The sequence below is a fragment of the Sesamum indicum genome, linkage group LG3 (assembly GCF_000512975.1).
Source record: "Sesamum indicum cultivar Zhongzhi No. 13 linkage group LG3, S_indicum_v1.0, whole genome shotgun sequence".
Classification (NCBI taxonomy): Eukaryota; Viridiplantae; Streptophyta; class Magnoliopsida; order Lamiales; family Pedaliaceae; genus Sesamum; species Sesamum indicum.
Genome location: NC_026147.1, coordinates 11,094,250 through 11,110,541, shown reverse-complemented (window position 1 = coordinate 11,110,541; position 16,292 = coordinate 11,094,250). Strand labels below are relative to the sequence as shown.

Genomic DNA, 16,292 nt, shown 5'->3' with positions numbered 1-16,292 from the left:
CCAATATCATTCTGTAACCTGTTGATACCAGCTCTCTTCCCAAAAGTTTGTAACCTGACTGTATTTCTTGAGGTTCTTGCCTCAATCTCATCTGGAGAATTTAGAAAGGGATTTGAGAATGCAATATATCCAACATGTTGTGCCCCTGTGAATGTTACCCGGACTAGTTTGAGATATTTCTGACAAAAGGAGCATCAAGCATCCTGCACCAATAACAGAGTGAAGCTATAACAAAATTCATGACTTCTCAAAGAAAGAATCAGGTTGCCAGTGAAGACTGTCTTGTACATGAGGAACTGCCATTGACAAATTTGAAACCATGTTTTGCATGTCATCTGGGTTAAGCAGAGGATACAACACCATCTGGCAGAAGAGTCTGCTTAGGAAGATCGGAACATTCATGGTTTTCTTGTAGAAGAGACGCCCTCTCAGGATTCATGATCAAAAGCTGCTGCATGTCCTTCGGGAGAACACTGAACACGGTCTTCAGATCTTTCTTCAGTTTCTCACAGACTGCTTCAGTATCTTCATTTGCTATTCCATACTGCTACAGAGAAATTGCAATTAGTGGCGTATATAGACATGAACTGATGATACAAACAACACATAATGATAACAGCCACAATGCAGAGGATAATAACAAAGTTTGGAAGAAGCAAAGTGCTGACAGCTGACAGCAAAAGTGTGCGTGATCCAAGAGGCAAACCGGATTTACTGATTTGAAAAACTTGGGACTAGTCTTCCACAAATTACAATCACTCATAGATTTCCATAGGGCCATATCAATTCAAAATTTGAGAGGGAACGGAAGCACTAGAATAGGGGCAAGCACATTCTCACCTTTGAAACTCCACTCTGTAATAACATTAGAATTATTTTTCACCCAGAAGTCCTCTCAGATTCATTCTATGGTCTTCGATCATTTTTTTACCATCCTGAGAACCAGTATTTAATTTGTTAATTGGCTACATCTTTTGTTCCTCTGATAGTTACCTCGTGACTTAAAATTCACTCCCTCTATCCAAAATTTACGACTCTAATTTCTTTCTTCGGACGTCCTTAAGCCTTCATTTCATAAACTATAAACTCCTTTCTTATTGAACCCTCTCATTTGAGTAATGTCACCTCAACTACTTCTGGCGGAAATTTGGGAATATACTCGAAACTTTTATCCTTTCAAATCCCATCTAAATCTCTGTGCATTAAGTTTAATAGACTGGTTGTACTATTTAAATTTAGTAAATGTGTACATAGTCTGGTTGAAACTCATCACAAAACCTGAGGGTAAAGGTGCATGGAAGAAATAACTTTGTAAACTTTTGGCGGAGATGTGGTTCTCCTTTCTATACATGAAAAATGATGGATAAAGGAACTAACACTGCATGGACAAGATTTCCTGTCATCATCAACATACATCATGACAGATACCTACTAGTGTCCAATACTCATTAAATGCATCCTTAGTCCTTTTAGTTAATAAGACTTCAAGATAGAAGTTCTGTTCCAAGTTTCCAACACTGCTACCTTGTTTCCTGGAAGACATGAAAGGTAGCAACGAAGAAAACAAATACTGAAGCAATTTCAAGTTTCATGTTAAATTTCAAATTACAACAGACACTCAAGAAGCTACACTGATACAAGGAAATTCTCATGAACTTATTTTACGGTCCACATTAGGGGCATTTCAAGTGTCTTTATCTAGGATGTTTGCCAAATAACATGGTCGTTGTTAGTAAAAACTTATAGTACAAAAAAATTGTCAAAAACTGTCTAGTGATTATACGAATTCATGAGGAACGTTTTCTGCTCTTTTCTGTCAGACGATGTACAAAATTTTCATGGAAATTAAATTATCAGATGTTTGAATGCCATCCAGAATATCTTTATTCTTAATGGTTCTGTAGCATTTGAAAATCAAAGAAATAAGGTTTTTTATATATCTATATTAATTAAAAACTTTGACCAAGTTCTTTCACCAAGAATCTTGTCATCCACCGAAGGCGTTCATTTCGTTATACGAATATTGTAGCTATTCCTACTTGTCTACTTGACATATTTGAGAGCAAATTTTGGACAATGATGATGTGCGCTGCAGATACTAACAAAAGGTTAGACCCCACCCAACCCTACTACCCCCCACAAAAGATAACAAAAACTAAGAGATCCAATAATACAAATGCATAACCCACACATAACCGGCAGTAAGGACCCATGTTTTGTGCCATTGGGTCCAAGGAATCCACCATCCTCGCTACCCTTCCCTTTCTAACAGTACAACCTACTTTCAATTAGCAAAAATGGCAATAGAGGGGTCCCCAAATCAGTAATGAACTACGATATCCTAAACTACCAAAGTGTTATTACTTATTTCTTGCAAAACTTTATGAATATTAATTCGTCTCAACAATCACAAAACTTGCAAGCTTTTATCCAACAGTTTTAGAGGATTCGAGAAGAAAAAAGGTAGCTATCAGGGGAATCAACAGTATTTATTGCTCTAACTCTGATTGCAAAAGAGAAATTTTTTGCATAGACAAAATCACATGCTAACCAAATAATCAAGAGTACATAAAGCTGGAGTTGGCAATTATTTTCAACTGGCATGTCTTCAGTCCTTCTTACTTCTCTTTTCCTAAAGTAGCCCTGTCTTTGAGACGAAACCAACCCTTTCAGTGTTAACTTTGGTCATTATAGACCATTAAACATCTTTCATGCAAAAAGATTTCTTCCCCTTGCCAGTTTAGCAATTATGATGATGTGGCTTTAATACGCTATTCATAACATTCAAACATTGAGCAAGACTTAACCATAGGTTCCGTGCAGGCTCAAAGGCAAAATACTTTGGTATCATTTCAAGCAAATGATCATTTCCCCTCTTTTTTGGGATAGAATACAACAATATCCTTTTTTGCTAAATTTAGAAACTGGGGATGAAAGGGGGAAGAAGCATTCAAAATTATAGAGTATCAAGAAAAGCAAACAAAAAGAGACGATCAAAGGCATAAAACCATATAAATATCCCAAGTCCTGCATAAGCATTACGCCATAATAGACCCCCAAGCTTTTCAGACATGCTGAAGGCCCATGGTCCTATTTCCACATCCAGGACCTCAACTCAAGCGTAGTATCAAGCCAAAATACAGATTGCCGCCTTTATGGATGAAGCAGCTCATCTCTGTGCCCTGAAGTTCTATTTGTTGAAAGTAGAAATGCCATAATAACACCAAATTATACTATAAAACAAGCAATCTGAATCACACTCTTACATTGCTCACGATGAAGAAAAAGAACAAGCAATGTAGATGGGTATTTCACCATCAATTTCCATACAATCACTTTATAATTAGTTTGAAGCGTGACAGAACCTGAAACCTCTAGTCCACCAGTAGTACAAGATGGAAATACAGCATGTTCAGGAAATGCTTCAGACATCCAAGGGCATGAACTATAATAAAACCACAGAAGATAGAACAGCGTGAAGGGGCAATCATATAAGCCAGCTAGAAAATCTTTCTACCCCTGTTCTCTAGGTGCGCATATATCATTTCACTGGAATGCACTATGGTTTAATACACCACTTAAGAAGGTGAACTTGACAAAGAGGCTATTCTTACAGTTGATATCTGTGAGGAATATACATAAGCATCTCATTCATTTCTAGAGTACCTTACATTAAGTGTGGCTGCTTAATGTGTGACATAGCATTCCAGCTATGATCCTTCTTGTGTTTTCTATTTTGCACTGCACAGGGTGGTGTCTTATAAACCAAAGGTTAGTTAGGACATAGTGGTCAGAAAGAGCAAAGTGTTCCTGGTTCTGAAGTTTATTATCTTCTTCTGTAGATCACCTGAAGAGAGAAAAGTCCTAGCAATCAATTCCATCATGTATACTTTCTCAGATGGTTCATTTGAGCGTGCCAAAGGAGTTTGATCTTATCCACCAAATAAATATATATATATAATGTTCTCCTGTTTTCCCCTTGATATGTACAAAAAAAAGAAGAAAAAAAACAGAACCCAGACAATGTGCAAAGTTACACACAATGAATTAAGAGAGAATTCATCGTTCTGGTCCCAGCAAGTGGCTATATATATATCAAATAACTCTAAAGTCTGAGTTAGACATAGCTGAGACTAAACAAGCCAAAGTTGAAATGTTAACATCCTGATGTCTATACTGCATGCAAGACTAATTTATCATATATTTCTCTCTCGACAAGAAATAAGGCTTTAACTACATGAGTCATCTGGACATGCAACATTAACAGATTTAGTTAAAAGGCCTTCCAAAGTAAACTTTTCCACAGGATCAAAAGACTAGAGTGAGGGGGAAGAGTAACCAGAAAGCAAAGGTTGTAGAAAACACGCAGCTTAAGATTCCCCGCTATCTTGTGTGTCTATAACACTAAAAGCCGGTATGCCAAATTAGCACCAGAACCACAATGCTAACATTAGTGATAAACATTGACATAATAGAAGTTAGCGGATCAATTGAGAAACGACTTCTAGAGAAAAAATCAATATCATGGGTTCAAGAGCAAACATATTGATAGATAAAACTACTATTATTAGCCTGAATAGACAGATTATTGAGTAAATAATAACTACACGTAACAATGAAATACTAAAGCCCACATACAACGGAGTCTTGCTACTATCAAGGAAGGGGGAAAGGGAAAGGAAAAGGAAGACCCCTTCCTATTAACATAGAAACAGGAAGTGGAACGGCGAATGCGATCCATGCATATTGATATGCCTGTTCCACAAAAAGGTTTTGGATTCTTAATTAATATTATTTGTTTCCTGTGATCTCTTTTAAGAGGAGTCAAAAAAATTGTAGACGTGTGCTAACTTAAACTAATTTAATAGATTTTCTTCGTTTTTGTTTATGGGGCTGAGGAAATTCTGGGCCACCTATCAACATCCAGGATAAGATTAATGCTTTATGAATACTTAACCCATAAGTAATATTTATCAATTTACTGAAATTATTCTATTCGTGTAATAAAATGTCAGTAGCCATGTCTTCTACATGTTTATATAGACTTTGACATATAACTGAAGTGAAAGTTTCTTTTAAATTTAAAAAGGACTTGCCTGCATCTCTCCTTGAAGGTGTCTCTCAATTGCATTGAAGGAATCAACAATTTCCAATTCAGACATTGTACGGATCAACTGATGTATGTTGCTCTTAACTCTAGCTTGCCTCCACAACTTATACTGTTCTTGCTCAGCAACAGCACGTTTTCTCTGGAACCAAGGCAGAAAGTTGTGTCCATTCAAGAACCGCCTGCATTGATGTAAATAACATATAAACTTCAAAAAAATAATATAACATATCAAAAAGGCCAGGTAAGTCCAGTGGTTTATACTTAACTACAGAAAATGCAGAGGTCAGCTGTAAAGGGGCTATGACATCAATGTAACCAGGTAAACTTCATGAAGTCCCTCTGGAAGTGTCCAGACATCTATTCCAGTAAGTCGAGGAAACAAACCCAAGTGGTTTGACAAGCAAAAATTAACACAGGACGCCCACCAGACATTATTACCTTAGCATTTGAAAGAGTATTACCAACAGAATCATATGAAATTTGACCAATATAACAACTAGTAAGTGGGAGATGAAAAGGCGATGCACTTTCCAATCATGATAAGCTTTATGGGAATATCATGGCATACCCTAAAGATATCAATGTAATGTTTAATGCTTTTGATGGAAAACCAAACTTTTGAAATGATGTCCAGACACAGCAGTTTACGCATGCTGCAGAAAAATATGACAGGTAGGAAGGGGAAAGCCAGACAAAATGAGGTAGGTTTTAGAACGGAGTAGAAGAAATCAACTACCATCAGAGCATTGAAGAAAGTGGAAATTTGCAATCTTTTGCAGGTAGCAACTTTAGAAAGTATCTTTAAGGTGCTAATATGGGAAAGAATTGCCAATTGTTCATTTGCTCAGAAGAAACAGACAGACTACTGCATCACAAAGCAGCTAGCTTTCTGGTTAAACTGTTGGATCCTGTGGCATGTTCCAGGTCAAAACAAGCAAATTCTAAAGACCTTTTGAGTGTAAGTATATGACAAGATGGGGAAGAAAAAGGCTAATACATTGGAACCACCTGGACTCCTATCTTTGGATACTAGGGAAGTGTCACAAAAATAGAAAATGGATAAATAAAAGAGAGTTAAAGAAATTAGAAGAAAAAGTTTTAGTACATTTCTTCCAGGGATGAAATAACAATGCCTTGATACACATTCTCCATTTATTGACATTTAATAGATTAATGCAGAATTTGGTAACCCGAAAGCAATCTCTGAAAAGGCAGTTTAAGTTACTGCAATAATCAGTACCTGTACAAATCCAGCCAATTTGACCTCATCCGCTTCTGCAAAAACTTCCCAGGACCTCTTGCTGACAAGCTTGCAAGGAATTCCTCAGCATTGAATGAGGGTAGAGGAGGTGGATCAGCAAATGGGGATGATGCTTCAGAAGGTGTATTTGCTCTAAAATATGGACCAAAAGGTGCCAAGAAATTAGTTGTCAGCTCCAGAAAATGGCGACGTAGTATATCATTGTTGACAACCGACATTGACTCCTCAACCCTTGGGGACAGTCCAGCATCAATAAGCCTGTTCAAGATGGAGGTATCCGGCTTTGTCACTGCAGCATAGTTTGTCCATACAGCTTCTTTGTGCTCTGTCATTAGACACAAAGGACCATCTCTCCTCAACTTCACAGCATTCAAGAAATTTGCAGGAGTAAACTTCCTAAAAGAAAGATGCTGGATGCTAGACCCTTCATTTTGACCAGGGATCCCTCCAGGTAAACCCTTAGAAGCAACAGTAAAACGACTTGAATTTGACATAGGACTCCCAACTGAAACTATATGAGGCATATTACGAAGTGCTTTTAAGAAGAAAAGGTTTGTCACACCTAAAATCATTGGCGGGAAGGAGGAACCCTCTTGAAGAGAGTTCAATTTGGCAAATTCTGGATCATGAATAGTGAAGTAAGGCCTGAAGTCAACACTAAAAAGAAGGGGGGCAACCAAACTAACCAGACCAGCAACAGCTTCACAACACTGGGGAGGCGTTGGTGCTATAATTAAGATGGGTTCACCCACGAGTAGTAGTTCCCAGAGCTTCCAAAGCTGCATTAGCAGTCCACGGAACGTACCGAAAAGATCTGAGTCATGAAATAGGCCCTGTGGAATTGATAGATTTGATGGAAGAAGAGGAGCCAGTGAGGAAGCAGAGTCTTCAAAAAATCCATTATCTGATGGCAAACTATGGGAAGGAGGCAGGTTCACTTTCAGTGACGCGTTCCCAATAGGAAGTTCCACCAGCTGACCAGGCAAAGGTACAGGCCACTTTGATACATAAGCAGCAATATAATTAAGGGCCTTATTTCCAATGTCAAAGTACAAGGGACCCATAATTTGTAACAAAGGTCTAAACACACTAGTATATGGACTATGAGAAAGAATAACCACAGACTTCTGTTCACCTCCTCGCTTTAGCCTCTCATCATGTCTCTGTCTATTAAACACAAAGCCGTACAAGAATCTTGAGTCATAGTTGTTTTGACATTTACTCTCTTGGACAGCCTCACCGATTAGCTTTTGGGATGATATGTTATTATCTACTTCAACAATCTCTGATGGTTCAATATTCAAAATGTCAGGGGCTTTATGTCTCTTTATGCGGAAGAAAAAGATACAATCATGGATGCTTGCGCGGTTATGGTTCTGTGATACTGAATCCGGGAATGAACTAAAGGAGACTTCAAGCTCCTCATTTTGGGTAAGAGAGCCAGGTGGGTAACACTCCTCAATGAGCTGGCCCTGCTCAAGATCAAACCTAATGATACAAAATGCAACTACCCATTGCTGCAAAGATTTTTCATCAACTTCTGAAGCAAGTTCTGGCTTGACAGAAAATGATGGCGACCGGCTCATTTCCAGATAATCGAAAACCAAAAGTTTCAGTCAAATAATCTCCACATTGACCATCCACACATAATGCTGAAGCAACAGTGACCACCCATATAGAACGTAGGTGGGAGAGTGTACTTTCAAGCTATTCACCAATAAAACCTAGACCAGTCCAAAAAGAGAAGAAAAAGAAGAATAAAAAATGCAATTAGTTTAACTCCAAAAAAAATACTGCAATTAGTTAGGATGCATACGCCAGCTTAGTGATACGACCTTCCTCCGTGAGGATAAGAACCCAAATAAGAATCAAGAATATGACAGAAGTACATGAACATATAGCATGTACTATCTAAATGGACAGCATTGTCATCCCTGTCACTTTTTGATAGAACAAGTTTCCATACAAGCCGCTCTTGGATGTCTTGCTATTATCATATAACAGGTCAGAAAAGTTTCATATCTCTTAGAGGTGCCGTACCCCCTCAAATATTATACTATGAAAAATTACCTCAAACCCCAAAAGATATTGTATCATGAAAAGTTAATCTTTTCTAGGTTATTTCAAAGTTTCTTACAGTTGGAATTCATTATCCACACCAATCTAGTAGGAATTTGGCCTGGGTCATCATTAAAAAATGCCTTTACCGTGAAATTAATAAAATTCACAACGGTCAAAAATCCACAATCTTAAAAGATTGCAAAAGTTGTCTGAAAAAGAAAAAATCAATTCATGAAGGCTCTGCTAAAAAGCTTACGGATTTAAATAAAGAAACAAGCATTTTATCCGCAACCGGTGCCGAAATAAAATCTAAAAATTGAGCAAATTAGAATCATATAAGGGGTCCTGTGAATCATAATTACCTGAATTTGCAGAAACCCAGAAGCTGAAATTGCGAAAAGCAGCTTGGATCTGCCAACAAGACGAAACTATGGAAACAGAACTCAAGAACTCCGGATGTAAATGCCCAATACAGAATCAAAGTGTGAGCTTAGATTCAGGGGGTTTTATCTTTAACTTGAGCAGTGCCCATGTAAATCTCTTAAGCGCTTTGATTATTAGAAGACTTGGAACGGAAATTCCTTCGAGCTGATTTACCGGCACCCTTGTTTGGATTTTTTCTGTTTTTGCTGCTTTTATTTCTGGGTCATTTCATAATTCCCCACCCACCCCAACCAGATTCAAAGAATTTCTTCGACAGAGAGAGAGAGAGAGAGAGAGAGATTTGAAAATTGTTCAATCGCATTGCTCAATGTTTTGTATTATTAAAAATATAAAAATTTACACTATCTACATATCTACTATATTATTTTTAATCAAAATGACATATTTAATATAATTTGGATGGCGATATCATAAAAGCCATTATTGTCTCTCTACTTCTCTTCCTTTTCATTTTTCTCTTGCTTAAACCCTTCATTTTCACGTCCGCAATTTCCTCAATTCTTATGTATTTTTCAGCACACATCAATACTTCATCTTAGAGTCTTGGGTGCTTTTTCAGTAATCCACTCCTTAGCTCTTGAATAAATTGCATAAAATATTTTTTTTTTTATTTTCAAAATTTAGCTGAAAACATCAGATTTTAAAAAATATAGATAAAATAATTTTTATATTTTTTAAAATAACGTATAATATCTTTTTCGATTAGTTATACTTAACGACACTGAGTTGTATGTTATATTCTTATTATAAAAGTCATTGATTTTTCAATAGTTAAGAAATCGACAACCTTAATTGCCTGGGCGACGACGTTTAATAAAAAGACATATTATTTTAATCATTTAAAAAAATTGAGTTAAAATAATTTTAATTTTTAAAAAATTAAAAATAATATAAATAGTGTTAAATTTTTATTTCAATTACATTGTAATTTTAATTTAAATATTATTTATAATAAATAATATAATTTTTAGTTGATATTTTCTTAAATAAATATTATTTGTTGAATCGAATTTAAACTAAATAATAATGTAATTTAATTAATAATATATAATTATTATACTTTATTTTATTTATATTTATATAAGTAGCTAAATTTGAAAGATGAATTTTAGTATATTAATTTTTATATTGTGAATTTTCAGTTGAAAATTTTAAAATTTATATATTTTTTAGGTATTTTGATACTTAAATAATATATTCCACAAATAAATATAATTTATCAAAATATACTTAACCTGAATAACATTTTAAAATTAATCAAATGTATAATTTATTAAAATAATTTAAATTCATCAAGAATATATAGTTTATTAATACATATTTAAGTATCCAAGAAAGGGCCAAAATTAACATTCCCACACTTAAAACAACCCCAAAAATGGCCAAAAATAAAGTCATTTTACAGATTTTTTTTTTCTCATTTTTCATATAACGAACGTAAATTACAGTTTTTCCCAATTCCTTATTATACAAAAGTTTTGTAAGAAACTTTAGTATGAGTATCAAACACTGATGATGGTGCCCCCTAAACAGCAGACTAAACCAAGCCATCACTTTACCAGATAATGTCGTGTGAAAGATTTTGGAACAACTCGTCTAACTTAAATAGTCCATTTTGGTGATGAATTTGTCCACGTAGTCTTGTGGGTATTCTGTTCCATCATATTCATTTCGATATTCAAATTTTGCAATTAATATCATTTTGGTATTTGAATAATTATAAACGACTTAATTAGTATTTGAGTTTTACCGTTAATATTAATTTATTATCCAATTGATATTTTTATTTATTTTTTAATTTCTTTTTACATAATCACCATTTTATGCTTAAAATACTAGATGAAAATAATTAATACACTAAAGAAAAAATTTCATAGATTTTAATCAATATATTGTCTCTTTATTTGAACCCATTTACTTTGAAGCTCGTTCTCTTCTTGATTTTAAAATTTGGTCTAGTTCTTTGCAGTTTAATGGCAGACGCTGGTGACAAGCCAAACAAAGGAAAACAAATGAATGATGATTCAGAGATAATGAAGGTTCAAGTTTCAGATAACCCAGGCATGTCTCTGGTATCATCCCTTCTAGATAGAAGGAAATATCTGACCAGGAGCAGATTCGTGAGATTGGGCTTAGGAGCCAAGATGAAGTGGGGCTTCATCATCCGCAAAAATGGGAAACCAAAAGAAGATTCAAAGAATTATGAACAATGGGTAAGAAATGACTGTATGGTCATTTCTTGGATCCCCAGTTCTAGCTCAAAAGACATTGTAGAGGCATTGCTTTACATCAGTTCAGCTCAAGAATTGTGGGACGAGCTGAAGGCTCGCTTTGGTGAAAGCAATGTGATGTGGGTAAATCCTAATTTAGCGGGAAAAAACAATTTTGCCCTTAAAAGAGCACAAAATTACAAGTTTACCAGCAGTATCCGCGCCTTTTTATCGGGTCGGGTCGAGAACCCGAGGCACGTGGAAGTCGCGCATTAGATCAACCAGACCCCCAACTTCTCTCTATAAATACCCTCCAGTCAGTGCATTAATGGTACGTTGACTTAACCATTTTTTACGTTCTGGTCGCTATAGCTCTTCAACTCGCTAAGCTACCTGCTTTTACGACCTCAGAACCAAACACTAACTTAAACATCGGAGGGTCTTAGCTGGGGGCCACCCCAACAAGCCTCCAGCAAGCATAACGATCTGCTTCTTTTCTTAGGGCCTAATCACTAGCCTGAGAGAAGTTACGACCTCGAACCACTTGGAGGACCAACTCGCCCGATCACAGAGGTCGCGTGGATTTCGACCCGGATCAGTTGGCGCCGTCTGTGGGAATCCTGAGAAGATTACTTTTGATATGGTTTTGGTGTAGTCGAGGAACTCAAATATCCACAAGGAATAATTCGCTATGTTAGGATCACAGACGCACGAGCAAGAGGGAAGGTTGTATTTGTCGAACAAAGAGAAGCGACAGAAGTTTTAATCAATATATTGTATTAGAGAAAAAATATACAGAAATGTATTCCTCTATCTACACTGCAAAATTATATATATCAAGAAGATGAAAAAATTCTGTAAATTTTTCCTCTAATACAACAAGCTTTGTTAAATAGATGTCTCTAAGGAGGTGGTTAAATAACAAATGAAGAAGTGGTTATTGGTAGTTAAGTAACTACCTGCAATTAACAGGAAATTGTATCTAATTAAGCTAATTACAAAGTTGCTATTTCAATTTGAAAGTTGCTATTGTAACTTTGTTCCATTTCTATGTTTCTTCACTCCAATCATTGCCTTGGTTGCTTTCTGTGTCAATTTATAAGCTGGGCAGGGAAGCCCTTGAATGTATATCTCCTCGACATTTCACCTTTTCAATCAGAAGTTTGTTTCATTACACAAGGACCTGAAGCTAATGTTGTCATCCCAAATGTCAAGATTACTCGTTACTGCATTGCACGTTTTGGACCACGTTGTGTCATCATCATCAATAAAAATTTGCTGCAGACAATTATTATTAACTATGAAAATTAATCATGATTAAATATTATATTTCTTGTAATATTGGGACTTGGGAGTAATTTCTTGAACAATTTAGGGTGTCGGTTGAATTGTTCGCGTGGTGCAATAGGATGTATTAGGGATACCGACGCAGCGCAGTGTGCATGGGATCGGCAAACAATGGGAAGGGTAACATTTGATGAGTTTCATTTTTGCTAATAGTTTGTTGTTAAGCAAAGTTTCTTTTATGAAGTTCATGGGTTCTACGCACGCAAGAAATTTATGAAATTAGGGTGTATTTGGATCGATGAGTTTGTATTTGAAGGATGGATTTGGAAAAATGATTTCAAATGACTCGATTTGAAAGGAATTTAAAATCCATCCATATTTATCAAAATTTAGTATAAAATTATAATGGAAGGATTTGAAATCCATGATCTTTAAATTCTTCCATCCAAATGCAACCTTAGATAATTGGGTGTGCGCTTCACTGACGTTTTTGGTTGGATCCATTTTAATGTTGGTTTTTATACAAATCGTGTGGCCTTCGTTTTGAGTTTACGCGTGGGGGTTTATTTGCCCATCTCAGACAATAAAAAATGTATTAAGGTTGAAAAGGCAACAAGAAACATGTACTATAAGAGCAAACAAGTACGTGAATTGCTAAACTTTTGAAGGGAGTGGATTGAAACGAGGATGCAGTGAAAGCGTGAAAATTTAAAATACAAAAATTGAATGAAGGGTGCACCCTTGATATATCCCGGGCTTTTAGTGTACAATATACAAACTAAAAATGCTAAAAGAAAGCTGTGGAGAAAATGAGAAAAACTAGTCTTACAAAAAAAAATAGGGGGTTAATTATATTTTATCATCCGAACTATGATTTTTTTGTACATTAGTATCTAATTTTTTTTTTTTAGTGTCAACTTACCATATCATATTCATGAAATTTTGCGCCTTTTCATTTATAACTGTTTTTCAATAAAGTTTATATTGAAATAAATCACATGCAGTGCACATGTGATATTTAGGGATTATGTGATGTGATATTTTTCACTTATGCATAATATGTAATGTTTTTCGGCATAAAAAATCAATAAAAAATGATCGTATATGGAAAAGTGCAAATTTTGCAAAGTTGAGATGGTAAGTTGACACAAAAAGAAAGTTTCGATGGCAAAGAGTAATAGACATAGTTCGAGTGGCAAAATAATCTTTTTTGGAACGGGTTAAATATTATTTGGAACCTGAACTTTTGGAATGGGTACTGTAATGGGAGAATATCTGTAACTGGTATATGCATTACACAAATATTGCAACGGCTTCTCAAAAGCCGTTACAAAGTTTGGCGAGCTCTTGTAATGATTTACGACACCCTTTACAATCATTGATTGGTAAATAAAATTCATATTGTACCTCCTTTTAAAATGAAATTAATAATAATTTTGCTTTGCATTTTGGAACAATTTCTGTAACACAATATGTGAAAATTTTCAATATTTTTAGAACGTGATATGTATCCCGTTTTGCAACGAGAAATGTACCTCTTTTATGAAACGGATTTTGTACCTCATGTTTAAAAAAATTTTGTAACTCATGTTCTAACGGGTTTTCTTCCGCTTTCTACATAGTTTTTACACCCACTTTCTAAATTGATTTTGTGCCTCATTTTTAATTGATTTTTTTACCTCATTTTGGAATAGGGTTTTGTTTTGCTTATTTCAACAATCTTTTACGTTTTTACAATGGGTTTTATAATGATTTTCATGTTGTGTGCTGATAAATTGTATCACAATCCCTGTTACAAAATCCAGTACAAATGTACTATTTTTTTAAAAAATAAATTACTTTTATTTTTTTACATTTAAATTAATTTAATATGTCTTGTTCTAATAATTTCTTTGAATTTTAATTTATAATTTTTTTGAACTTTTAAATTTGGAATATTTAAAAAAATTGAAATGCAAGTAAATATTAATTACATAATTAATAAAATAAAGATAATATTAGTTCAAAATTTGCATCTTAAGACAATTTTACAAAAGATCAGTTACCTAAATCGACCTCCCCGTTAGTAGCGTCCACATTGTCCTATGCATCGTTGCTAGGGGCCAGGGGATCGACTGGAGATTGGGATCGATCTGCTAGTGGAGGATCGGTAGATTAGTCATCACATGCACGAACATCATCTCGAGCTTCATGACTCAATCATTGAGATCTAGGCGTTGCGGCGGCGATGGCGGTGTATATGTGGACGTTTCTGCTGTGATGGTCCAACAACCGAGTTGTGGGCCTTTGAGCCCAGACCGAAGACGCGTCCCTTATTCCAATTGCCCATGACATCTATAGGTGTTGCTCGGTAATGCCTATTAAGGCTTTAAAAGAGAATGGAGGATGTTGCCCATCTACCGTTGCTTGGGCTAGTTGGTCCTCCAGTATCTTTTGGAAGATCTCATGCAAAACGAAAAAATCCATTAGTAATAGAAATATAAATTAATTATAATTATAAAATGAGAATCGTTTCTATAAACAATTAACTTACCACCACATACTCTATCCTCGGGCCGCTCCAGTTTCATCGCCCTTCTTCTTGTAGCATCTAGAGAACAACTTCATCTGCTTCAGAGTCGGATCGAGTTGTGTATCCTATCCAAATAAAAAAAAAAAAAATAATTGACTCCAACTTTTGTTTGTGCATCCCAACAAAGGATGATCCCTGGCGGTAGACGATAGCCGCTGTCGCGTAATTATATTTCAACAGATTATGTTTCGAGTTTAAATTTAGTTATTTATTGTAATATTGCCTACAGAATTCGTTGACCTCTAACTTCAGTTATTTTAATGGAATTTATTGTTATTTTACCTTTATTATATCATGAAAACCAAACAAAAGTAACTTTTATATACTTTCATATTTTTTCTATTCTTTAGTTACCTACACAATTTATTTTAAACACTAATACATAAATGAATTAAAGGAAAAAAATTTAAAGATTGAGTCACGTTAGTTTATCTTTGATATGCTTATTATATATTTTGGAATAGTTTATAGAATTTGTCTTATTTTAGAACATTCACTCTTGCATTCCGTTGTGATTTCTGTAAAGTCCTTTTTCTAATGGTAGTTAGGTTAAAAAAATAATAAGTTAACGGTTGAGGGATAATAATTTAATGAAAATTTGTACTCAGATATAATTTTATTAATTTCTACTTAATAATGAAATGGACTTGTATTGGATTTTAATTTTTTTAAGGTAGATTTTCAATCTGAAATGTTAAAACCACGTTAAAACAAATATCATAAAACAGTTAGGAACGCTCTTTCAAGAAAAATTAAATCGAAAACTTACAACGAGAATTGTATCGTAACAATTCTCAATTAATTGTAATCGTTAATTTTAACCGAATACTGCTTGTCTTGAAGAAAATATACCCCCGAATCATTAGTGCACCGGGTACAACATAATTTCTTCTATGATAAAACGATTGCAATTCTTTTGGTTTTAGCACTATATACCGAAGAACACCTCGAACAAACACTCAAAAGCTATTGACGAAAACTGAGTTCAAATTTTTAAAATATTGGGAGAGAGGCCGAGAGAAAAATTGTTTCAGGAGAGAGATTGAGAAAGAAACTTGAAGTTGTGTCTTGCAAATGAGAAATGGATAGCCTATATACTAAATCCACTGCTAATTACAGCAATAAAACCAGCCATAAAATGCCTTCAAAATCCAAATGAAACAGCAAAAGATTTTGAAACAGTAGCTGGGTAATAAACCACAATTTTAGGTTTGAAATTTGACATTAAACATCACAATCAATCTGAAATGTTTGATTTTCATTTCAGGTTTTAAACCTGAAAATCTAAAATTTAAACTCCAAAATAATTTTGAGAAAAAGGGCGTTATACCATTGCAACTATATATT

The 16,292-nt window shown here is 34.8% G+C and overlaps 1 protein-coding gene across 4 annotated transcripts; it reads right to left on the bottom strand.

The window, feature by feature from the left end:
• On the bottom strand, window positions 1–9,230 carry LOC105158026 (protein DENND6A). Of its 4 annotated transcripts, XR_002286759.1 has the most exons (5): window positions 8,795–9,224; window positions 6,351–8,095; window positions 5,097–5,289; window positions 289–544; window positions 7–203 (listed from the first exon to the last, which is right to left on the bottom strand). XR_002286759.1 is itself a non-coding variant. In XM_011074628.2 (4 exons), exons 2-4 carry the CDS (start codon window positions 7,955–7,957, stop codon window positions 341–343), a joined length of 2,004 nt encoding a protein of 667 aa, XP_011072930.1. In that variant the 5' UTR covers window positions 7,958–8,095; window positions 8,795–9,223; the 3' UTR covers window positions 1–340. The 4 variants fall into 4 exon arrangements, 2 of the variants coding, with proteins under 2 accessions (XP_011072930.1, XP_020548232.1); XM_011074628.2 differs by having other exon boundaries at window positions 1–544; window positions 8,795–9,223; XR_002286760.1 differs by lacking the exons at window positions 7–203; window positions 289–544 and adding an exon at window positions 5,376–5,449 and having other exon boundaries at window positions 5,156–5,289; window positions 8,795–9,230.